Source organism: Molossus molossus, unplaced genomic scaffold, assembly GCF_014108415.1.
Source record: "Molossus molossus isolate mMolMol1 unplaced genomic scaffold, mMolMol1.p scaffold_m16_p_2, whole genome shotgun sequence".
Lineage (NCBI taxonomy): Eukaryota > Metazoa > Chordata > Mammalia > Chiroptera > Molossidae > Molossus > Molossus molossus.
This window is the reverse complement of record NW_023425355.1, coordinates 106,087,957-106,113,187: the sequence shown is the minus strand read 5'-3', so window position 1 is coordinate 106,113,187 and position 25,231 is coordinate 106,087,957. Positions and strand designations below refer to the sequence as shown.

The 25,231-nt window shown below is 49.9% G+C and overlaps 1 protein-coding gene across 3 annotated transcripts; it reads left to right on the top strand.

The window, feature by feature from the left end:
* Window positions 1-871: 871 nt before the first annotated feature.
* On the top strand, window positions 872-23,415 carry UBA1 (ubiquitin like modifier activating enzyme 1). 3 transcript variants are annotated; one of them, XM_036270597.1, is made up of 27 exons: window positions 872-996; window positions 1,714-1,821; window positions 9,569-9,685; window positions 9,823-9,881; window positions 9,983-10,151; window positions 10,238-10,372; window positions 11,331-11,437; window positions 11,682-11,772; window positions 11,884-12,016; window positions 12,512-12,609; window positions 12,716-12,862; window positions 12,991-13,167; window positions 13,297-13,401; window positions 13,494-13,574; window positions 14,119-14,274; window positions 15,956-16,121; window positions 16,217-16,413; window positions 17,408-17,472; window positions 17,713-17,908; window positions 18,621-18,695; window positions 18,800-18,989; window positions 20,697-20,785; window positions 21,052-21,144; window positions 21,263-21,454; window positions 22,668-22,769; window positions 22,871-22,971; window positions 23,109-23,415. In XM_036270597.1, exons 3-27 carry the CDS (start codon window positions 9,569-9,571, stop codon window positions 23,242-23,244), a joined length of 3,177 nt encoding a protein of 1,058 aa, XP_036126490.1. In that variant the 5' UTR covers window positions 872-996; window positions 1,714-1,821; the 3' UTR covers window positions 23,245-23,415. The 3 variants fall into 3 exon arrangements, with proteins under 3 accessions (XP_036126490.1, XP_036126491.1, XP_036126489.1); XM_036270598.1 differs by lacking the exon at window positions 1,714-1,821 and having other exon boundaries at window positions 887-1,000; XM_036270596.1 differs by lacking the exons at window positions 872-996; window positions 1,714-1,821 and adding an exon at window positions 4,725-4,928.
* The last annotated feature ends 1,816 nt before the right edge of the window (window positions 23,416-25,231 follow it).

Genomic DNA, 25,231 nt, shown 5'->3' with positions numbered 1-25,231 from the left:
GGAATCAAACCCGCCACCTTTTGGTGTATGAGAGGACGCTCCAACCGACTAAGCCGGAACAGGGCAGGCTCCATATCGTGACTAGAATGCTTCTTCCTCACTCTCGCCACTTCCGCCATCTTAGTGCGATGGCCTCATCACTTCTTCGCTTTTCCACTGGTTTTTCTGCTTCCGCCTTTCTCCTCAGTTTGTTCTCTCTCCACAAAGAGCAGCAAGATAGTTTATATAGTATGAGTCCTTTCTACCGATCTTAGAATAAAAAACAAATATCTCTGTCTGGCTTACAATAATACCCTACTTGACATGTCCTCCATTTTATCTCGCAGTGCTCTCCCTCACGCCTTTCCAGTTACACAGAATCCCGTGCTCTTCCTCAAACACGCCAAGGACTTCCAACCTCAGGGCTTTGCACCTGATATTCCCACTGTCCGAAATGGTCTCCCCCGTGTTACATGTGGCTGTGGCTCGCTTCCTCACTTTTCACTTGCTATCTTCTCCGAGAGGCATTCCCTGACTACTTTACAGGGGGTATCAGGGGAGGTCTCTTTGAGGTGAGGCAAAGTATAAATGAGAAGGGAAAGATCTGATGGAAGAGTGTTTTGCTTCCTTTTCCACCCGCGAGAGCACCACTCCCGGAATTCCACAGTTCAGGTTTACTTTTTCCAATACCCTGGCCGCGGATGCTCACCACGTGCACCAGGCACCGGCCGGACCGGACTACTACCCCCAGCATGCCTCGCGCTTTCAGGAAGAACCACAGCTTGTAGGGGTGTTTGGGTCTGACACGGCCGCGGATGGCGCAGGAGCAGGGACGGACGCCCCTCTAGCTGAGTGGCTGTGGTACATTCCAACCGAGGCACTCCAAGGCCCCGCGCTTTCGAGCTCCGCGCAAACTCTGGCTCTTCTTGTGCGACGGAGGAGCTGGTTTGATCTTCCGTTGCCCCGTGGCGTCGGCTCATCTCCAGCAGGAAGGCGAGGCTTCGCTCGACGCAGGGGGTGAGTTTGAGTACGGTGTCTCCAAGCCCCTGGCTAGCATTTGAGGGAGGGGGGTTTCTGTTTCGGGGATCCCCCCCAATGGGCATATTTGGAGGCTCTGGGCCCGGGGTGGCTTTTAGGGGAGGCTGTTTTGAGAGGGACCCTTAGGAAGTGGTCTTTGGGGACTCCAGGGTGGGATGTGGGAGTGTTTTAGGGAGTATCCCTTGGAGGCAGGATTTGTATACTCCTCCGAGACAGGGTTTAAGGGGATGTTTGAGGAGACCCTTAGGGTCTATGTATGAGTACTCTGTTCATGGGGCAGGATTTGGGGTGCTCCTTAAGAGGTAAGCGAAGTTTGATGTTCCTGAAGTCAAGGCGAAATTTTGGAACGGCTTGTTCCAGGAGCGGTCCTGGTGACTGTGGGAACGTTTGGGACCAACGTGGCATTGTGAGGGTTATCTGTGGCCTTTGTGACCTCTGGTTATATGATGCGGTCCCTCCCCCCTCGCGCCCCCCCCCCCCCCGTGCTTGGGGACCCGGGGCGGAAAGACTGGAGACATCGAGGCCCACAAATTGGTAGGGAGATTAGCCCCTGGCCCATACTGTGGAGGGTATGCTGGAGCCCTAGGCGCTTCCCGAGGGGACAGGGTGCCACCGGGCCTTGGTTAGCGGCTTTATCCATTATTCATGAGGAGGTGGGGCTGTGAGGAAGTCATTTTTTGCCTCTTTTGCACCTAGTCCGCTGGAAGTATGGCTTGTGAATTATTCAAGAGGGGCGGATCAGCATGCTGAAGGGGCGTTCTACAGTCTGTCTGGCAAACTAGAACTCATTGACTAATCGTAAAGGTGAGTAGCTCCCCGAGTTTTCTGTAGCTTTTCTAGGGGTATTGTGCATAATTCATGAGGGGCGTAGCTTTCATGGCTTTATCTGCATGATCCACTGTTAGCTTTCCCTTATGCTCCAGGATTTAAACCTTTCGTGTAAGAAAGGGACGTGTAAGAAAGGGACGAAGCCTCGAGGCCTCATGCATAGTTCATTCTTTATAAGCCCAGTGATCCCAGATTATCAACAAAGGCTCTAGATTCAAATCCTGTTGATCTTTGTCCACTGTGTGATCTTTGGCAAATCTTTCTGTGAGCCTGAAAAATGAATGTGGGCAAAATGATGATCACATTAGTTTACACTCATTTAGCACTTTGTTAGCCCATTTAATCCCCACAACAGTACTGGGAGATAGCTTATTATTATCACATTTTATAGATGAGGAAACTGGGACACCAGGAGGGTAAGTAATTTGCCTACAGTTACAGTGGCTGAGCCAGCATTCAAACCTAGCCAGTCTAGTTCCAGTCTGTAGTCTTTTTCTTTTTTATCCTCACCCAAGAATATTTTTCCATTTATCTTCAGATAGAGTGGAAGGGAGGAGAGAGAGACATCAACATCAACGTGAGAGAGACACAGTTGGTTGCCTCCTGCACTACCCCAACCAGGGCCAGGGACGAACCGCAACCGAGGTATGTGCGCTTGACTGGAATCGAACCTGGAACTCATTGGTCCGTGGGCTGATGCTCCAACCACTGAGCCAAACCGGCCAAGGCCAGTCTGCAGTCTTAATCAAATGTTATAATCGTGCCCCCCATTTAATGGTACTACTACTAATGTTAGTCATGTAGTACAATGTGCCAGGCACTGTTTTAAGCCTTTTCTACATACTTACTCATTTAAACTCCGTGACAAGGTAGGTTACTATTCTCATTTTATGGGTGGGGAAACAATGGCCCAGATAAGTGAGGTGTCTGGCCCCAGGTCACACAGCTAGTAATCAATGGGTAGAATGATTTTTGTGAGGGTTTAAGAAATCTCTAAGGAGGTCACCTTTGAGCTGAGACCTGAAGGACAAGAAGGAACCAATTTCCTGATCAGTGGCACAATGCACAGAAAGGAAACACCACAGGAGCCACCATATCTATTAATGGGATCTATTGTTTTTCGACAGTGTTGGGTGCTTATTGTGTGCCTGGGGTTTGGTGATCTGGTAGTCTGTCCTACCTATTTAATGTACATTGGTAGCCTTAGTATTCTAGTGCCCTTCTGGGACGGTATTTTTTTTTTTTTTTTATCCTCACCCAAGGACATTTTTGCATTTATCTTCAGACAGAAGGAGAGAGGGAGGAAGAGAGAGAAACGTCGAAGTGAGAGAGATACATTGAGTGGTTGCCACCCACATGACCCCAACTGGAGCTGGGGACAAACTGCAACCGAGGTACATGCCCTTAGTGCACTGGTTCTCAGCCTTCCTAATGCCACAACCGTTTAATACAGTTCCTCATGTTGTGGTGACCCCCAACCGTAAAATTATTTTTGTTGCTACTTCATAGCCAATTTTGCTGCTGTTATGTCTTAGGCGACCCCTGTGAAAGGGTTGTTCGACCCCCACGGGGGTCTCGACCCACAGGTTTAGAATCGCTGCAGCGGAAACTGAACCCAGGACTCTCCAGTCCGCGGATCGACGCTCTAACCACTGAGCAAAACCGGCCAGGACTTAGGGCTTTATTTTAAAAATAATGCCCCAAGTTTGCGGCTTTAGTGGCTGGAAATACTCTCACCCACCCACAACTAATTTTTTTTAATTAAATGAGATTTTATTAATTTGTTTTTGTTACAGATGTTTCTCCTTTTTCCCCCATTGACATCCTCCTCCAGACACCCACAACTAATTTTGTTTACATAAATATATTTACATATTACCTTTGTATTGATATATAATATTTAAAAATTTAACAGTGTCCTGTGCCAGCACTGCCCTGAACTCATTCTATAATTCATAGTCTCTGATTTTGATAATGTATATTGCCTTTATAAGGTAGACTACTATCCCTATTTTACAGGATTGGAAACTGAGGCCCCTGTCAAAGGCATGTAGTGAGTTTGGATGTGGTTGGACCAAGGCAGCCCTGGTTCACATGCAGTTAGTCAGGGGTGGGGAGGAGGCAACTACACTTCCCCTGGGTTTCCCCTGTGGCTTGATGGCTGGTCTTTAATTATTCATGAACAGGAAGGCATGCCACGTTGCCATGCTGGAGTACGGTAATCCTTACTTGCTGGGCAGAGCTGTCCAATCAGCCTCATAAGTGTGTGGGACCTTTCTTGACCTCCCTGATTTCCAGGTTGAGCTGCTGCAGCATCCTTATTTATTATTCATTTGGGGGTGGGGAGTGTTTTCCCTGTAGTAGCCCTATTTCCCTGCTTACAGGGTATTAGATGAAGCAATAGGCGGAACTGTCCCTTTTGTTCCAGCCCACCGGGATTCATGCATTATTCGTGAACGATGCCTTGGTCTCTTTGGCTTCCGGGCTGCTGCAAGATCATTCATTATTCACGAGCAGTGGGGCGTGGCTTCATGTTTTAACATTGACTTTCTTGTTGCCGGGTGTTAAGTCAACCAACCACTTAGCCTCATGCATAATTCATGATCAGGAAGTGTGGGCTTGATGCCCTCTCTTGGTTTCCATGGCAGCCTGGCTGCAGCAATGTGTTCATTATTCAGGTTCAATGGGGCGTGGCCTGTTGTTTTACCTGTTTTCCTACCTGTTTTCCCAGTTAGTGCCATAGTAGCCACCAGGTGGAGCTATTCCTCTTTGAATGAGTCACGGACGGGCTGGGTCCAAAATGGGCGCGGCCTGCCTGCATCCGGGTTCCTGGGGGTGGGGCCCAAGGTTTTGTTCCGGCCTCGCGCTCAGCGGCGGCCATCTTGTGTCGGCTGCTGAGTTAAAGGAGGTGGCAGGGACGAGCGCAACCACTACAGCCGGGGGAGGAGAAGGCGGCTCAGGCGGCGGCGACTCTTAGCGGCCCAGACGTCAGGGAGGAGGAGGAGAAGGAGGAGGGTGGCGGCCGAGCTTGGCTTCGGCTCCTAGAGGAGTTGGCGGCGGCGCGACCCGGGGAACCGGCATTGGTAACGAACGGCTGTTCTCAGCGCCTTGGCAGGGGTTTCGGGATGCATTGGAGGGGACAGGGCCGGCGCTGGGCCAGGCTGATGTTGGGGCGGGCCGTGGCGACTGGGACGCTGGAGATCGGGGTGGGGGGGTCAGATCTTGGGGCGGGGCCGATATTTCCTGGCAGCGATCAGCTAACTATTAAAGATCTTCCCTGGAATCTCCCATCATACATCCCCTAGTCCCTCATTATTTGCCCTCGCAGCTTTAAAGAGGGGCCAGACCCTGGGATGGGAGGATTCATAGGCTTTCACTTCTGAGACAGCTCAAGCATCTTCCTTCAGACATCCCACCACACACACAGTCTGCCCTCAGAGCTTCCAAGGGGATAGACCCTGTGAAAGGCCATTTGGGCCTGGCCTCCATGTCAGAGATCCCTCTTCCACATCTTAGGTCTCTCAACCTCACCTGGCCCTAGCATCTTCCATCAGAAACCCTCTGGGCCCCACACTTCTATTCAGAGGCTCCTAGCATTTACCTTTAGAGACTCCTTTCAGTTTCTAGAATCTGCCCCTAGAGACTGTGTCTACTATAAAAGAATGCCTCCTTTTTCATAGTACCAGTATTTTTTTTAGAAACTATTCCTTGCAGGCCTCAGCATCTCCCTCATCAGATACACCTAAACCCCAGTATCTTCCCTCAGAGCCTCCCACGGGACCAAGCACCAGAGAGGAACTGTTTGGACACGTAATCCTCCATCAGAGATCCCTCTGCCAGCATCTGCCCTTGCAGACCCTGTTGGCTCCTAGCCTCCTCCATCAGAGACTTGCCTCTCAGACCCCACCCTTCACTCAACCTCTGCCTTCAGAAGCCAACCAGGGTTCCAGCTTCTCTCACAGATCCCTTAACCTCATATTAGGCTTCAGAATCTGCCCTCAGAGCCTTTCTAAGTGTACACCATCTTCAGTCAGAGGCCCTCCCTCAGCTTTTGTTTTCAGCTTCATAGGACCCCCAACATCACAGTCAAGATGTCCCTTCCCGAGCAGTCCCAGTTGTCCTCCATCAGATTAGAAAACCCCCTTCTCAGCATCTACTCTGCAAGCCTCTATAAGATCCCACATAACCAGTCAAAGAAACCCAACTCCACTTGGTATGACCTAGCCAATATCTGCTTACTGAACTTTTTTTTTTTTTTTTAAATCCTCACCTGAGGACATGTTTCCATTTTTTGTTCAGATAGAGTGGGAGGGAGAGGGAGAGAGAGAGAGAAAGAAACATCGACGTGAAAGGGACACATCGAGTGGCTGCCACCTGCACGACCAACCAGGGCCGGGGACAAACTGCAACCGTGAACTTTTTAAAGAAACCCAGCTTAGCCTCCCCTTTCCACCTCTCAGAGAAGCTTTGGTCCCTAACCTATACCACTGAGATTGAAACAAGGCCTTTGTGCTCTGGTAGAAATCCCACTCCCGCCCTACCCTGGGCCTCAGCATCCACCTCATAGCCTCCTGGGACTCTGGCATAGATGTCAGAGACACCTTTCCCCATGCAAGTCTCTCTTTTTTTTTTTTTTTTTTAATTTTCACCTGACGACATTTTTTCATATTTTATTCAGAGAGAGTGGGAGGGAGAGAGAGAGAAAAACATTGACGTGAAAGGGACACATCAAGTGGTTGCCAGCCACACTACCCAACCAGGGGCCAGGGACAAACTGCAACCGAGGTACATGCCCTTATCGGGAACCGAACCCGGGTCTCTCTGGACTGCAGGCCGACGCTCTAACTGCTGAACCAAACCAACCAGGGCGCAAGTCCCTATTTTTGATCAAAGATTTCTCTTTGCCACTAGCACCTGCCCCCAAGAAAACCTCAGGGCCCCAGCATCCTCCTGATGGAGGACACCCCTCCCCCCAGACCCCAGCCTTTTCCTACAGCTTCTTTTGGCCCCAGAATCCCCCACCCATTCCAGGTGCAGCTTCCACAGGGCCCAGCAACTGCCCTCCTACCTCCTAGCAGCCTCTGGGGGGGGGGGGGGTGTCTAATGTAATTTCTTGGCGTTTCCCAAAAGATCCTTTCCAAAAATTTGGGTCTTATCAACCTTGCCTGGCCTGCCCCACCTGGCCCTTAAGGACTTCTGACACCCCCTTTCCCGCCTCCCTGGACTCAGACAACTGCCTCCTGACTCCTCTCTTTTATGTTCCTAGGGACTTTTCAGTTAATCCCTCCTAGGAGGCTTGACAGGCCCCAGCATCCTGTGCCCTAGGTTCTTCATTCTAATAACCTGACCCTGTGCCTGCCCTCTCTCAAACCTGCTTCAGGACTCCTACCTCAAACCTTCTCTGGTTTGAGTGATAGAGAATGCGCAGGCTTCAAAATCACCAGTGTGGAGACCTCAGGCAAGTTCTGAAACTCTGAGCCCCCAGTTGAGCTTTGCTGAACAGTTGATAGTAATTTCGTCCTGATTGGGATCTGAGCATATGTTGAGGGAGAAGGGCTATTGATTTTGTGCGGGTGTGGGGGATTTTTAGCTCCTCTCTGGGGTTTCTGCCCCAGACCTCTTCTGCTTGCCTTGAGACTGACCTGTTCCAAATATTTGCAAATGAAATTCACTCTAGAGCAGTCAACCAAAACCTGCTCAGTCAGACCCTTGCTGCTAGCACTAGGGGTCCAGAGGTAGAAGGTGAAAATGTTAAAGATCTCTCTGGCCCTGGATCATTTCACTTGGGAGATGGTGTGTCCCAAACAAGAAAACTAGTGACAAGGCAAGGAGATAAGTAATGCAGGCCGCTGCAGGTGCCAAGGGAGGAGCTTACTTACGTCCTCAGATCACTGAGTTCTGCCCACAGACCTTGATATTTTTAACCTTCCCAGCAGCCCCTTGAGGATATTTCCATTTGTCCCCGCTTTTGGAGAAAATGGGGCTCAGAGGAAGTGAGATACCTACCTAGGTCAGAGAGTCAATGAATGGAAAAATATGATTTGCCTTTGTCTCCCTAATTCACCAAGTCTCTTCCTACCTTTGTTGATTCTTAGCATTCCTAATAATGTAACTGGTTGACTTGGGCCCTAGCCAGCTTCTTGCCTGCTGGGTTCTCCCTCACCCCTCATCCCTAGCACTGTGCCCTGAGTCCTGACTCTATTCCCCCAGGAAGCATTTGGCAAACAGTCCTGCAAGCTCTGGGCAAGTGACTGAAGTTCCCTGGGCCTTTGTTTTCTTTGTGATGTGGGCATAAGGTTATCGGGTCCATGGGCATTGTCAGGATTAGACAAAGCCCTTTGACTAGTAAGTCCTGGGTAGATAGCAGGGAGCTCTTGACATCTTGCTTAGCACTAGAGTGTGATAGGTGCCAAGATGGAATCTTAGGTACATTGGGGATACTCAGTGTGATTAGGTGTTAAAATGGACTCATGTAGAATAGAGGCTTGGAGGAGGCTTAGAAACAATGAGAAATGATTCTCCAGCATCTGAATCCAGTCACGGCCCCACCCCCGGATTTCACTTCCACAGCAGTCTGTATTGTTCTGTCTCTGGGACCTAGTGTGTGACACTTGGCAAGTTAACTTGCCCTGTAAGCTCAGGTTTTCCCATTTGTCTGGCAGGGATGCTCAACCCTGCCTTGCATGGTCAGGACCATTGATGGGATGACATCTGATCACACTGGGAGGCAGCTTTGGCTTCAGGCATAGCAGATCTTGGTCTGGGTCCAGCTTGGTTACTCTCTGTGGGAACCTCAGTCAAGTCATCACACTTCTCTAAGTGAATTTCTTCAGTGTGAGTTGGGCAATGTTATTGCTACTATGTAGTCCCAACCCCATGGGGTTGCCCTGAGAACAAAGTGAAGCAAGGTGCATTAAGTGCTTAGTATGATGTCTATCCCAGAGAGGACTCTAGTAAACACTTATCCTTATCTTAACCTGCTTAAGAGACTTTATATGCAGACAAGGCTTGGGAGGTATGTGTCCTCTCTCTCCCTGCCACTTCTTATTGGCCTGGGTATTTTCTAGAGCTGTGGTGGGAGGAAGGGGGAAGGTTTGGGCTTTGTAAAACTTTTCCCTGAGCCCCTCTGGGGACTGGGTTCTCTGCTATCATGCCATGATGGATGTCCAAGCTGCATTTCCCTCCTGTACTCCTGTCACCGGGGTTAAGGGAGAGGAGAATGGCTTTTTGTTCTTGCCCACCTGTTCTGTGCCAGGCTCTATGGTCTTGTTGTATCGCAGCAACTCCATGGGGTAGGTAATTGGTGTTATCACCCCAATTTTACAGGTGAGGGAACTGAGCTTGTAGTGGTTAAATGCGATCTGTTAAGGAGTGGCAGGCTGACCTGAATCTCTATACCTCCTCTGATCCCCACAAGTACATTCGTCTTGTCACTCCTTTTACCCTACAGGATTGGCGTCTCTCCCTCATTATGCTGGGCTGGGGAGAAAGGCGAATGGCCTGGTGGTCAACAGCATGGATTGCAAGCCAGACCACCTGGGTTCAGATCTTAGCTCTGACAGCTGTGTGACCTTGGGCAAGTCACCTCATCTCTCTGTACCTGTCTCCTCTTCTATAAAATGGGGATAATAGCCCTTAAATCTTGTCTTCCCCCACAGTCGCCACTAACCAACAGAAACATCCATGTTCTCCAGGCCCACCTGACCCTCCTTTTTCCCTCCAGATGTCCAGCTCGCCGCTGTCCAAGAAACGTCGCGTGTCCGGGCCTGATCCAAAGCCGGGTTCTAACTGTTCCCCTGCCCACTCTGTGTTGTCCGAAGTGTCCTCAGTGCCAACCAACGTGAGTGTCTTCTTCCTGGAAACTGGCAGGCGGGGTGATGGGTGGGAAAATCTTTTGTATCACTGTCCATCTGTACACACCCTATGCACCCTACTCCTGCATGTCTCCTTGAACCTGTTCTTCCCCTCTATCCCTAGGGAATGGCAAAGAACGGCAATGAAGCAGACATAGATGAGGGCCTTTATTCCCGGCAACTGTAAGTGGGGTCAAGGTTAGGCGGAGAGGTGGGAGTGGGGCTCTGAGAGGATGTGGTCAGGAGGGCCAGGCCCTGACCCGGCATACCCCCTAACCTGGCAGATACGTGTTGGGTCATGAGGCGATGAAACGGCTCCAGACATCCAGCGTACTGGTATCAGGCCTGCGGGGTCTAGGAGTGGAGATTGCCAAAAACATCATCCTAGGTGGGGTCAAGGCTGTCACCTTACATGACCAGGGCACCGCCCAGTGGGCTGACCTCTCCTCCCAGGTACCTCTTCGCAACCCCTTTCTTCCCTGCCAAGACCCCAGCCCCCCAGGCTCCGTAGCCACTTCATTTTGCCTTCTACTCTGCAGTTCTACCTGCGGGAGGAGGACATTGGTAAAAACCGGGCTGAGGTCTCCCAGCCCCGCCTCGCTGAGCTCAACAGCTATGTGCCTGTCAGTGCCTACACTGGGCCCCTCGTTGAAGACTTCCTTAGTGGCTTCCAGGTACCTCGGGCACAGCCCAATTCTCTTAGAGCCCATCTCTGGTGTGTTCATTGTCCAATATTTAATGGACTGGACGTGTGCCAGGTTTCCTGCTGGCGGTGCAACTAGAGGATGCAAGCAGGATTTAGATGCTAGACCTGCCTTTTCAGGGGGGAATAGATGTGGATAGCTAGATAGTAGTAGTACAGCATAAAGGGTTCTGAGTGCAGACAGGAACCAGACTGCCTTGGTGTGAGTTTCTGCTTCTATTAGTATGACCTTGGGTGGGTCATTTAGTCTCTTGTGCCTTATTTTTTCTTGTTTGTAGACTCTGGAGTGGTAGTAAAACCGACCTCACAGAGTTTTTGTGAGGGCTAAACACTTAAAATAGCAGCTGGCACATGATAAGGGCCATCTGGTTGTTTGTCAAATAAAAACTCCGGGCTGGAAAGAGGAGCCTTGGGAGCTGAAATTTTGCCCTGGGGTGTTCTGGCAGCCAGGGTGCACTGCCATTGAACCTTGAGGTAGGGGTAGGAGTTCACCCTGATGGGGAAGGGTAATAATTCAGGCAGAGGGCAAAGTCCCAAGGATCGTGTCTGAGTAGGCATTGTCTTGAGAATTGGGAGCAGGTGGGTGTGGTAGGAGTGAACTCAGACTTTGGCTGGGACAGTTTTATCTCGTCTGTGTCTCACAGGGCATGGCATGGCATGGTTGTAGGTAGGCAGCAGTGGGTGTTGGCACATGAATGAGTCAGATGTTCTCCAGACTCTGTCCTCCTAGCTGCCTCTTTACCTTGCCTGCCGTGGTCTAGGGATTCGATTTCTCTTCACTTAGTTTCACTGGGTCTGAATCTGATACACAGTAGATACTTTGTGTTTGTGAAAGAGCTGAACTAGCAAAGCCCTTAATTTCCTGAACCCTCCCACCAACCTTTCTCCATTATTCCCACTGCTAAGCCTCCACCTCTGCCTGTCCACAGGTGGTGGTCCTCACCAACACCCCCCTGGAAGACCAGCTGCTGGTGGGTAAGTTCTGTCACAGTCATGGCATCAAGCTGGTGGTGGCAGACACACGGGGCCTGTTTGGGTGAGTGTCCCCACCCTTTTCCCCCAACCCCTGCCAGGCCAAGGTCAAGATCCCCAAGCTCTCACTGCCTTCAATTACCTGGGTTTTAGATTCTGTGTGTTTGCCTCCCCATGTGGCATGAACACCATCTGATTCCTGGTGGGGATGGGCTGATTTGCTCAGCAAGTATTGGCTGCATCTTAAGGGACACATGGGGTCCCCTGTGCATGGAACTTGGGCATCAGCCCTGTTGCCCCCTCTACAGGCAACTCTTCTGTGACTTTGGAGAGGAAATGATCCTTACTGATTCCAATGGGGAACAGCCGCTCAGTGCTATGGTTTCTATGGTTACCAAGGTGAGAAAACCAGCCTTCGGGGTCCTGGCAGGCAGATGGGCAACAGCAGACCTTCTTATCTGGTCCTGTTACCCTGAGCTTACCTCTGAGACGCACTCTTCCTTTAACCAGGACAACCCTGGTGTGGTTACCTGCCTGGATGAGGCCCGACACGGGTTTGAGAGTGGCGACTTTGTCTCCTTTTCAGAAGTACAGGGCATGGTTGAACTTAATGGAAGTCAGCCCATGGAGATCAAAGTCCTGGGTAAGCTTGAGCTATGGAAGAATCAGGAGATAGAAGGTGTGTCCCTGGGCTCTGAGTCGGGGGAGACACACCCTGGGTGTCTGAGTTGAACCAGAAACAGTCTCCAGGGGTCCAACTACAGCTAGTAGGCATGGGGAGAGGTGTTTGAGCTGTTACTGGGAGAACAAGTCCCTGGTATCTACACTGAGGGGGAAAGGTATCTAGTATTTGAACAAAGCAGATCAGAGGATCCACTTATGTCCGAGCTGATTTGGACAGGGAGCAGGGAATGTCTTCCAGTATAGATTTGGGGCCAAAGACAGTGGGGTCTCATGGGCTCGGAGCTGGGTCTAGGGCAGAAGGGAGATGGTTTCTGATGTCCAAGTGGAACCTGGGGTGGAGAAGAGATGGCTTCTGATGTCTGAGCTAGGTCAGTAGTGGATTTTTCCTTATCTTGTGGGTGTTAACGGGTTTTAGGGAGGCTAGGTATCCTGACAGCTTCCCCGTCTCCCCCAGGTCCTTACACCTTTAGCATCTGTGACACCTCCAACTTCTCTGACTATATCCGTGGCGGTATCGTCAGTCAGGTCAAAGTACCTAAGAAGATCAGCTTTGTGAGTGTAGGGGGTGGTGGGCTGTAGGGTGGTTCTGGGCATTTCTAGGTTCTCCATTCCTCTTTTCTGGTTCTGATACCCTGCCCCCCCCCCCCCCCCCCCACAGAAATCTTTGCTGGCCTCACTGGTAGAGCCCAACTTTGTGATGACGGACTTCGCCAAGTATTCCCGCCCTGCCCAGCTGCATATTGGCTTCCAGGCCCTGCACCAGTTTTGTGCTCAGCATGGCCAGCCCCCTCGGCCTCACAATGAGGTGGGTGGGTAATTGAGCCAGCCAGGGCAGATGACCTTGGCACTGAAGGCCCACCATGCCTCTCTACCTGTCCACCCTTTACCACAGTGGCCTGATAGGAACATTCTTGGTTCATTCTGCCCCACCAGGAGGATGCAGCAGAGCTGGTGACCTTAGCCCAGGCTGTGAATGCTCGAGCTGTGCCAGCTGTGAAGCAGGAGAGCCTGGATGAGGACCTCATCCGGAAGCTGGCATATGTGGCTGCTGGGGATCTGGCACCCATAAATGCCTTCATTGGGGGCCTGGCTGCCCAAGAGGTCATGAAGGTCAGCATGGATGGAGAATGGCAGTGTTGGGGTTGAGCCAGGCACCTATCTGACTCCATTACTTGCTATTCTACTACCTTTTGCCTCCATTAACCACTGACCACTTTCCCCCACTTCCCCAATTTCCAGGCCTGCTCTGGGAAGTTTATGCCCATAATGCAGTGGCTGTACTTTGATGCTCTGGAGTGTCTCCCTGAGGACAAAGAGGCCCTCACAGAGGACAAGTGCCTCCCGGTATATGAGTATGGCCCACAGGGAAGGTGCCATTGGGGAGCATTTCTGGCAAGGCTCCTCCTCTTTGACCCTTTTCCCTTCTTATTTCCCAGCGCCATAACCGTTATGATGGGCAGGTCGCCGTATTTGGCTCAGACATTCAAGAGAAGCTGGGCAAACAGAAGTACTTCCTGGTGAGTGATCCCCTTGGACACCTTCTCCTTTCATTTCCCCTGGCCTGTGGACACCTTTTCTGGGGTCTCCTACCTTCTGAGGGGAGGGTCTTTTGGTTCTTACACCTCTATCACATGCCTTTTGCCATTGTCTTGATCTTGAGGGAAATCCTGGTACATCTTTCTGCTAACCCCCCTCTGGTGCTGCCTCCCTCAGATGACTGGTTATTTCTTATAGCCCTGGGACTGGAGTATGTGACACTAGACCAGTGGTTCTCAACCTTCTTAATGCTGCGACCCTTTAATACGGTTCCTCATGTTGAATGTGGGCAGACCCGTCTGGAGATGGATAGAGGAATGGTGTCTTGAAATATGTGTTTTCCAATGGTCTTAGGTGACCCCTGTGAAAAGATTGTTCGACCCCCAAAGGGGTCGCAACCCACAGGTTGAGAACCACTGCACTAGACCCTCATCCAGGTTCTTTCTGTTTTCAGGGAGAGTGAGGAGTAATGGGTGACTTTAAGCTAACCTAGGTTAACCATGCTGTCTCTTGGCTGTTTCCTAGGTGGGTGCAGGAGCCATTGGCTGTGAGCTGCTCAAGAACTTCGCCATGATTGGGCTGGGCTGTGGGGAGGGTGGAGAAATTGTCATCACAGACATGGACACCATTGAAAAGTCAAATCTAAACCGACAGTTTCTGTTCAGGCCCTGGGATGTTACGGTGAGTTGGGGGGAAAGGGCTTTGTCATCTCACTTTTGTCTTGTGTTTTGTTCCTATCCTTTCTGGAAAGGAGGCTTTCCATCTTTTTCTTTCCTTCAGCTCTTTCCATCAGTTTTTCTATCACTCATTCAACAAACATTTATTAAGTACCCTTCCACTGAATCTACAATTTTTCATCTCTTTTTTTTTTTAATCCTCACCCGAGGACATTTTTTGATATTTTGTTCAGATATAGTGGGGGAGAGAGAGAAACATCACTGTGAAAGGAACATATCGAGTGGCTGCCACCCACACGACCCAACCAGGGCCGGGGACAAACTGCATCCGAGGTACATGCCCTTAGCGGGAACCGAACCCGGGTCTCTCCAGACCGCAGGCCAATGTTCTAACCACTGAGCAACCGGCCAGGGCTCCTTTTTTTTCTTTTTCCTTGATCTCTCACCAGTACTGTTGGGACAGTGTGTGTTGGGAATCCTCCAAACTACCTCCAAGTTCAGTGATTCACTAGGAGAACTCACAGGACTCAGCATATAGTCAATTGTATTCACAGTTATAACTTCTTCCAGCAAAGGATGCAGAGCAACATCAGCAAAGGGAAAAGGCACCAGGGTAAAGTCAGGGAAACCAGGCAAAAGTTTCCAAGACTCCTTTCCTAGTGGAGTCACACAGGATACACTTAATTCCTCCCAGTAGCCAGTTGTAACCTGTGAAATGTTGTCAACTAGGGAAGCTTGTTAGAGACTCGGCACCCAAGGTTTTTAATTTTTACTGTGAACTGGTCACATAGGCACTCTGTTGGGCACGTACTCAAGTTCCGTACTTCCAGGAAGTAAAGCATGTATTGGGCACAAACTACATTGTTTGCATAGGTAGACTAAGCACACAGAGCCATCTTTGTCAGGAATGGTAAGAACACTTCCAGAATCCAAGTTCCCAGATGCCAGCTAAGGGCCAGCCTTGCAAGCAGGCCTTTCTTTAGGGAGTGCTTTGTGCCTGCTGGGTTCACTCTTCTCTGCACAAATGGAACCTGGGTTATACAGGATTCTAGCTGGGAAGCTTAGAAGTAGGGGACAGTGTTGTTTATAGTTCATGATAAGTGCTGTGCAAACGAAACAGCAAAAACAAGGGAATTTGGGTAGGTCCAAAACATGTTTGCAGTTTTGATCACAGTGGTTGAGGAAGGGTCTGCAGAATCAAAGGGTGTGAGGGAGTGGAAGAGAGTGCTCCAGGCCACGATCCAGAGGTGGGAGGGTAGTAGGAGATGAACTAGAGGAAATGCAGCCAGCTCCTTTGACCCTCAGTGGAGGTCAGAGCCAGGGTAGAGTTCTGAGCAGAGGAGGGATAGGACCTAACTTGGGGCTTTGAGAAGATCCTGCTTGTGTGTACTGAGATCATGTTTTATTTGGGTGAATGTACCCCAACCCCAGGTGCTGTTACCTGAAAGAACAATAGGTGTTGGGTAGGCAAAAGACCAGATGGGTGGCCTGTTGTCTCCAGTCAGTGTCTGGTCATTGCTTCCCTTTCCACTGAGTCCCTGCCACATTTGTCACTGCTCTAGCCATGTGGCACTGTCACGAACTGTCTCCTGCTAAACCAGGGAGCCTCCTGAGGTTGGTTGGGTGAATGCACAAATAACTGAACTGTTTACCCATTCATCCCTTACTCCCCCACCCCACCCCAGAAGTTAAAGTCTGACACCGCTGCTGCAGCTGTGCGCCAGATGAATCCACACATCCGGGTAACAAGCCACCAGAACCGTGTGGGTCCTGACACAGAGCGCATCTATGACGATGATTTCTTTCAAAACCTGGATGGTGTGGCCAATGCCCTGGACAATGTGGATGCCCGTGAGTTTGGAGGCGGGTGAGGAGGTCAAGGACAGGGTGAGGGTGTCAGGGGTGCCTGTCTTTCTGTCCTCTCCTGATGTCCCTCCCGCCCCTAGGCATGTACATGGACCGCCGCTGTGTGTACTATCGCAAGCCACTGCTGGAGTCAGGCACACTGGGCACCAAAGGCAACGTGCAGGTGGTAATCCCATTCCTGACAGAGTCGTACAGCTCTAGCCAGGACCCGCCTGAGAAGTCCATCCCCATCTGCACACTGAAGAACTTCCCCAACGCCATCGAGCACACCCTACAGGTGAGATCAGCTTTGGTGGGGTAAGGGAAGAGCGCAGGTAGTCTGCCTTTCAGTATCCTGGCCCAAGGCCTTCGCCTATGGCCTTGGGGTGTTGCAAGACTAAGTAAGAAAATGTGCTTTTTCTCAAAACCTTCCTCAATTCCCATCTGGCAGCCTAGGTTTTTAGCATGGTCTTTTTTATTTATATATTTTATTTTGGAAGTGTTTTAACATTTAAACAAATATGGAGTAGTGTGGTGAACATTCAAATACCACTGGTTACCTAGATTGAAGAAATTTTCATGTTTTGTCACATTTTCTTAGATTTGTGTATTTTTTCTTTTGTGCTGAAGTGTGTCATGGACATCACTACACTTTTGCTCCCTGATACTTCAGTATGCTTTTGTGATGGGAAGATGTGTTTTCACATAAAAGGTCTCTTAACCTTGATTTTTTTTTTTTTTTTAATCCTCACCCGAGGACATTTTTTCATTTTTTTTGTTCAGATAGAGTGGGAGGGAGAGAGAGGATGAGAGAGAGGGAGAAACATCGATGTGAAAGGGACACATCAAGTGGTTGCCACCCACACAACCCAACCAGGGCCGGGGACAAATTGCAACCGAGGTACGTGCCCTTAGTGGGAACCGAACCCGGGTCTCTCTGGACTGCAGGCCGACGTTCTAACCGCTGAGCCAAACCGGCCCGGGCTCAACCTTGATTTTTTTATTTATTGAGGCATAACATCAAGTAGGTACACAGAGCTTAAGAATAATTTTTTTTTTTTTTCACACATACACTAACGTAACCACTGCTGATGTCAAGTTCATTGGTTTTTAAATTGAGGTCCTGGGGGTGGGGGAGTGGGGAAGGTTAGGAGCAGTGTTTGAGGGACTTTCCTTCTCCCAGAGCAGTGTTCTTCGTATTTGATTTATTCATTGGTGGTCTTTCTATAACATCTCTGGAAACCCACTTTGTCAGCCATTGCCCCCATGTAATGTGTTTGCTCTGTCTGCAGTGGGCTCGGGATGAGTTTGAAGGCCTCTTCAAGCAGCCAGCAGAAAACGTCAACCAATACCTCACGTAAGTAACCAAATGCACCTGCGTCCCATCCCCTGCCTACCAGCCAAGGCATCTTGTCTGCTTTCCTCACTACTATAACACCCAGCACCAGGCGAACTTCTCATGAATCAGTGGATGCTCAGGCCTCATACCATTGGGGGTCAGGACTAGCTTTCCATGGAGAAAGTGGAGTTGCCCTGGAGCCCACTCCTAGGGCCACTGTGTAATCCTGCCCCTTTGACCACTCCCAATTCCTGATAGAGACCCCAAGTTTGTGGAGCGGACCCTGCGGCTGGCGGGCACCCAACCCTTGGAGGTGCTGGAGGCCGTGCAGCGCAGCCTGGTGCTGCAGCGGCCACAGACCTGGGCCGACTGTGTGACCTGGGCCTGCCACCACTGGCACACCCAGTACTCTAACAACATCCGGCAGCTGCTGCACAACTTCCCTCCTGACCAGGTAATGCCCACTTACCAGGTCCTTTTGGCAGAATCTGAAACAAGAACCTGCTGTGGGCTCCCCCCATGTGGCTCCTCCCAGTTATTAGTCTAGCTGTGGCAGGTGCCCCAAGGCATGGGGATCTCAGAAGAATGATTAAGCCTGACTTGTTTTTCCCATCCCCTTTCCTTTGAGCAGGAGACTTTGTTTCCCTTACTTGTGCTATGGGCTGAGTCATACCAACTCACAGGGCTGTAGGGATTATGGAGGAGAACTTTTGGAGTCAAGAGCACAGGAATCAGTGTGAATTCAACCCCCAGCTCCATTTGCACTTGGGCAAGACATATAACTTCTCATTGCACCTCAGTTTCCTCTTCGGTGAAGTAGATAATAGTATCTACTTCATGGGGATTTTTGTGAGGATCTATTGACATTCACTAATACTAACTTTGTACAGTGTTTGGCAACCCATAAAAGTTAGTTGAATGGCTGTGTGTCTTGCACAAAGCAAATGTCCAGAAATTGGTGGTAGTTTTCTCAGTGAAGTCCCTGCTTCAGCCTGGCATCAGAACCTCCATCTGCAGTCTGGGTCTTTCATGATTGACTCCGGCCCTCTGTGCGTGCCCAACTATAGTGAGTCAGGGCCCATCCAGGGCCAAGGTGAGAAGTTAGGATTGTTAGAGAGGTCTCCACTCTTAGGTCCTGCTCCTCAAAAATCTTTCTACTCCCTTAGCTCACAAGCTCAGGAGCTCCATTCTGGTCTGGACCCAAACGCTGTCCACACCCGCTCACCTTTGATGTCAACAATGTAAGTCTTCCCTGGGGTCGGTGGGTGGGTGGGAGTGTGGGAAGGAGACAGAGACTCCCCAGATGAGGGCTGATGTGCTCCCCCTTCTGGACCCTACCTTCTAGCCCCTGCATCTGGACTACGTGATGGCTGCCGCTAACCTGTTTGCCCAGACCTACGGGCTGAAAGGCTCTCAGGACCGAGCTGCTGTGGCCACACTCTTACAGTCTGTTCAGGTCCCTGAGTTCACCCCCAAGTCTGGCATCAAGATCCACGTCTCTGACCAGGAACTGCAGAGCGCCAGTGCCTCTGTTGGTGAGGGTTTTTGGCCAGTCGGCTAGGAGTCACCACCCCACTTGTTCCCTGCCCAGCACAGCCTCCCCACTCAGTCCTCTGCCCCTGACTCTGCTCTGTGACTCCCGAGGCTTCCCCCACACCTTTCCTTGAGCTTCCCTTCCTCTGAAATTGAAGAGGGTTGGTTAGGGCAAATTCCCTCACTCCTTCTCCCTTACCACTCTCTAGCCCTCAGAACTAGCTGCTTATTTCTCTTCCTCCATGCGTATCTGCCTTGAAAGAAAAGATGTTCTCTGTTTTCTCTTGATCTGTTTATCTGTGGGGGTATGATCTCTACCAGTGTTCTTTCTTCCTTGTTATTTGCCTCCATCTTCCTACCTCCATGTTCCTCTGTATGTCTTCACCCTAGTATTGCCCTCCATAAAACTTCCCTTTCCCCAGATCCCCCATCTCTCTCCCTCAAGTTATACTGTGTATCAGAGGAAAAATAGTAACTTTCAGGGTTTATAGGCTATATAACCTCTGCAGCTATCACCTCTGCAGTTGAAGCACAAAAGCAGCAATACACAACAAGTAAATGAATGAATGTAGCTTTGTTCCCACAACATTTTGTTTATAAAACATGTGGCAGGCTGAGTTTGGCCCATGGGGCCTTAGTTTGCTGACCCTTGATCTAAGTATTTATCTACATATCCTTCCCTCCATTTCTCTCCCTCCATAGATATTGCATCTGTAACTATATTGCTTCTCCTGCATTTCCCTTCCATTCTCGCCACCCCACCCCCGTACTCTCTACATATCTTTTCCTATCTCTCATCATCTCTCATCTTCCTTTGCAGACGTCTACCCCCACATGTTCCTCTCTCTATATTTTTTCCCATCTTTCCTTTTCCCTTCATTTCTTTTCACCCATATACTTTCTTCCTTTTTTCATATATGTATGTATAGGTAGCATAATGTAAAATGTATATAAAACCTCCTACCTATCTCAACCTCTTATATGCCTCTCTTCTCTCCTTTTTTTTTTATCCTCACCCGAGGATATTTTTCCATTTTTTGTACAGATAGAGAGGGAGGGAGAGAGAGAAAGGGAGAGAGAGAGAGAAACATCGACGTGAAGGGACACATCGAGTGGCTGCCACCCGCACGACCAACCAGGGCCGGGGACAAACTGCAACCGAAGTACGTGCCCTTAGCGGGAACCGAACCCGGGTCTCTCCGGACCGCAGGCCGATGCTGTAACCGCTGAGCCAAACCGGCCAGGGCTCTCTTCTCTCCTTTTCATGTCTTCTCTCTCCCCCTCCATATTCTTCCTCTATATCCATGATATCCATGTCTGCATATTTCCCCCCACCTTCTCCTCTGTATATCTTTTGCATCCTCCCTTCCCCCATATTCTCCTCCATGTCTCCTCATCTCTCTGTACATTATTCTCCCCAAGATCTTCATCTCTCCCACCTGGATCTCTCCATCTCTACTTTTTCCTAGTGTCATCATTTCAGTTCCATAGTGTCTCTAGAGGTCTTGATATCCCCCTATTTCCTGTCTTCAGGTTTGTGCTCTGTTACCTTGCTTTACCTCTCCCCCTTGCCCTTCCTCCCAGGTTGGCTTTCGTTTTCAAGTCCTTTATCTACCTGAACACTTTTTGCCCCAACCTGAGTTTCTCAGGATTTTCATCTCGGACCCTGGCCTGAGAACTAAAGAGCTGTTGGTGTCTTCTTTCTGCAGATGACAGCCGTCTAGAAGAGCTCAAGGCCACACTGCCTAGTCCAGAAAAGCTCCCTGGGTTCAAGATGTACCCCATTGACTTTGAGAAGGTGCTGGGTGGGGACCCTTGGTGGGGAGGGGGTGGGGCTAAGCAAGATGGGAGGGCAGAACAGATGTCTATGGATCTGGAGGTGGCCCCAGACCTTTGTAGGGATTGTATCATGGGCTTGCCATGCGGCCCTGAACAAATAGATTGTTCCCAGCCATGCCTTTGTGATCTGAGAGAGCCCAGCAGGTAACTGCAGTGTCCCCAAAGGGCAGTAATTCTCTTCCCTGCTCTGATCCTCTCTTCTCACCTTCCCCCTACCCATAAAAGGATGATGACACCAACTTCCATATGGATTTCATTGTGGCTGCATCCAACCTCCGGGCAGAGAACTATGACATTCCTGCTGCAGACCGGCACAAGGTGAGAGTATCTAGACCTGACGTTTCACTACCCCTCCCAGGCTTGAGTTCCCTGCATTCCATCCCTTCCGTATCTTCCTCCTTAACTACCACCTTTCTTGATTTCTCCTGTCTTACAGAGCAAGCTGATTGCAGGGAAGATCATCCCAGCCATTGCCACAACCACAGCAGCCGTGGTTGGCCTTGTGTGCCTGGAACTATATAAGGTGGTTCAGGGCCACCGACGGCTTGACTCCTACAAGAATGGTTTCCTCAACTTGGCCCTTCCTTTCTTCGCATTCTCTGAACCCCTTCCTGCACCCCATCACCAGGTGAGGCCCTGCATCAGGGAAGATGGGCTTGTGGATGGGGTGTTTTCCATAGAGCTAGCTCTAGTTTGCTAAGGCTTTTGCCAAGTGAGGGTTTCTGTCAATGTGTACCTCCTCCTTTTGTCCACCTCTTGTTCATTTATTCACTCTTTTTTTTTTTTTAGTATCTTCTGTGCTAAGCACTGGTTTTATTCTGCCTGTGGAAGTCCTCAGAAAAGATGGGATATTTTTATTGTGCCCTAGGAGATTGTCAATAAATGTACAATCATAGCAACCAACATTTATTAGGTGCTGACTGCACTAAGTTCTTTTACTTGATTCATTTGTTAGTTCACTTAAGTACTTATTGAACAACTTCCGGAAAAGAGCAGGATAAGGAAGACTTGAGAGTACCAGGTGGTAATGGGGTGGGTTTAGATTTTATTTTTATTTATTTATTTATATTTTAATCCTTACCTAAGGATATTTTTTCATTGAGTTTTAGATAGAGTGGGGGCGGGACATCAATGTGAGGGAGACACATTGATTGGTTGCCTCCCACACGACCCCCACCGGGGCCAGGGATTGAACCTGCAACCGAGGTATGTGCCCTTGACTGGGAATCGAACCCGCGACTCTTTGGTCTGAGGGCCGATGCTTTAACCACTGAGGCAAACTGGCCAGGCCAGGGTGGGTTTGGGATTTTAAATGTGAGATGGTTATAAAAGACCTTGCTGAAAAGATGACATTTGAGTCCAAACTTGGAGGAAATGAAGAGACAGACCATGCAGGCTCTGAGGGGAGGGCATTTCAGACGAGGACCAGCCTCTGCAAGGGTAGGAGTGTACCTGCTTGGCATGTTTGAGAAAGAAGTTGCTAGAGCAGAGTGAGTAAGATGAGTAGAGAGTAGGACTGTAATAATGGAGGGCTTAAACAGTCATGAGGTTTCAGTGTTTATTCAGGGTGAGGCAGAAGCCACAAGAAAGCTTCAGGCAGCCCTGGCCGATTTGGCTCAGCAGTTGGAGCGTCTGCCTGCGGATTAGAGAGTCCCAGGTTTGGTTCCCACTAGGGGCACGTACCAAAAAAAAAGAAAGAAAGAAAGAAAGAAAGAAAGAAAGCTTCATACAAAAGAGGCTTGTGATCTTGCTTAGCATGTCTCTGTATGGGGAGTGGGGAGAGTGATGTGGCTGGACCCTCTGGTGGCCTCTATCACACTGGCCTGCTCCTTGTTCCATAGTACTATAACCGAGAGTGGACGTTGTGGGATCGTTTCGAGGTACAGGGGCTGCGACCTAATGGTGAGGAGATGACCCTCAAACAGTTCCTTGACTACTTTAAGGTGAGGCCCCTTTCCTCACTCTTACCCTACTTGGAGGCGGAGTGTGCATGTGACTGTCCTGTCCACCCCCATGACACTGCTATCCCCCTTCTCTCCTCCAGACAGAGCATAAATTGGAGATCACCATGCTGTCCCAGGGCGTGTCTATGCTCTACTCCTTCTTCATGCCAGCTGCCAAGCTCAAGGAACGGTTGGATCAGCCGTGAGTTGAGTGGCAGGGAGCCTCATCTTTCAGCTATCCCATTCCTGTTCACTACCCTTCATCTTCTGGGCCCCCACCCACCCACCTGCCCTTCCTCCCACCTTCTGCCACCTGACACTCTGTTCCCCTGTCCCCAGGATGACAGAGATCGTAAGCCGTGTGTCGAAGCGAAAGCTGGGCCGCCATGTGCGGGCACTGGTGCTTGAGCTGTGCTGCAACGACGAGAGCGGCGAAGATGTCGAGGTCCCCTACGTACGATACACCATTCGCTGACCCCAAGTACCCCCTCTCTATAGCTCTTCCAGCCCAGGGTTCCCGTTTGATCTCTGGCAGTGGCCCAACTAGCCAAGCCTGGTATTCCTCCTCGTCCCCTACCTGAACCCCTCTTGCCACTGCTTCCTACCTTGTTCAGAACCTTGAATCCTAATAAACAGTTATTAACTCAGATGTGGCATTCCCTGCTGGTTCCAGGGAAGGAAGGGATTTCCTGGAGCTGTGTGGTTCAGGTGGTAACCCAAAAGGCTAAGCCCCACCCCCCAGCTGCCTGTTTCCTGGGCAAAGAAAATGAGAATTACTACCTTCTTCCTCCTGCCCTCCCTGCTTAGAAGGAAGTGGAGGCACTGGTGCGGACATAGAGACTGGGTTACCTGGGTCCAATTTATTTGAGCTGAATTCCAAGTCTATCCTCTTTGTCTCCCTAACACCTTGCCATATTGATGCTGGGTCAGTGTGGCTTATGTCCTTGGGTCAGATCCCTTCCCACCTGGCTTGAAGCTCTCAGACCCTGGATAGGCCTTTACCATCATGGTTCCCGGTGCCAGGAATGCCTGTGGTGTCCTTAATTCAATCTCCCTGCTGGAGGAGGGCCCCATAGTTTTTATGCAAATATTTAACTGAGGACACCTGTAAAGGAAAGATTTTCCTACCCTTCCCCCTGCCCCACAGCTGTTCTGTCTGTCTGAGGCCTAACTTTGAGAAGAGTCTGCTGTGGGTTGCTGATTGGTTAGAGTAGGCAATGGGAGGCTTACCTGAGGCCCTACCAGGACTGCACACACTGTCTGCCCTTGGTCTTGGCTGAATACGCCATATAATTGAAAGCACCAATCTGGCTACTTGGTGCCTGAGGATATCACTCATACCTCTGTCCTTCACCCAGCCACATAGAAACAGACTCCTCAGACCTGGTTATTGGGAATAGCACAAGCTGTCTCAAGGGCCAGCTTCAGACACCAAGTATTATGTGTGTCCTTGGCCACCTTTCTCTTGCAACTTTTTTTTTTTTCTTGAGTGACCTCATCCTTGTACGCTTCCTTTTTATTCCCCACCAGGACACTTGGGACTAAGGTGCTTTACTTCTGGCATCTAGTTAGTGGCGATACTAGCTGTCTAGGTCAAGTGGAGGTTTTCCTACCACAGGTATTTTTTCCATTATTGCTGCTCTAAAGTACCCCCCAAATACTCCACACCTCTGTCCACTGTCTTCACCACTGCAGCATCTGAGGCTTGTACATAAAATTTCTCTGCCCCCTTTCTCCACTATCCCAGCTCCTTCATGGGTACTCGAGATACTTGGTTCACTGGGTCCTCTACCATTACAGCTCCTGATTCTCCAGACACTTGTCTCTTGTTTCCCCACCACAGCTCCTGGTTCCCTTTGCTGCTTTATTTGCATCTGACTGATACCATTCATCCGGAACTCAGAATTCCTGCTTCCATCTTAGTTCCCCAACACATGACATTTTACTTCTGTCATATTTGTCTATCCTTATAACACCATCAAGATAGGGCTCAGTGGGCAGGAGTTGGGTGACTGCACTTAGCCCCCTTTGTCCAGTGCTGCTTATGATAGGAGACCCCAATGGATCAAAAAGATCCCTGTCCTGAGGGGGTGGAGTGCATATTCTAGGGTGAAACCCAGAATAGACAACACAGTGAGTAAATTGTGTTAGAAGTGGATTGATGGTATTCAAAAGGTCTATAGAGCCAGGTCTGGGGATCTGGAATGATGGCCTGGCAGGCATTTTAAAATAGGGTAGTCAAGGGAGGCTTCATGAAGGTGACACTGAAGTAAGGACTTCGAAGAAGTGAAATGAGGCATATGAATATCTGAGGGAAGAACATTCCAAGTAAAGGGAACAGCAAGTGCCAAGTCCTGGAGGCTGGGTTGTGCCTGCTTTATTCAGGAACAGCTAGATTAGTATGGCCGGAGTGGAGTGAGAGGAAGGGTAGGATATGACATCAGAGAAATGATGGACCTGAT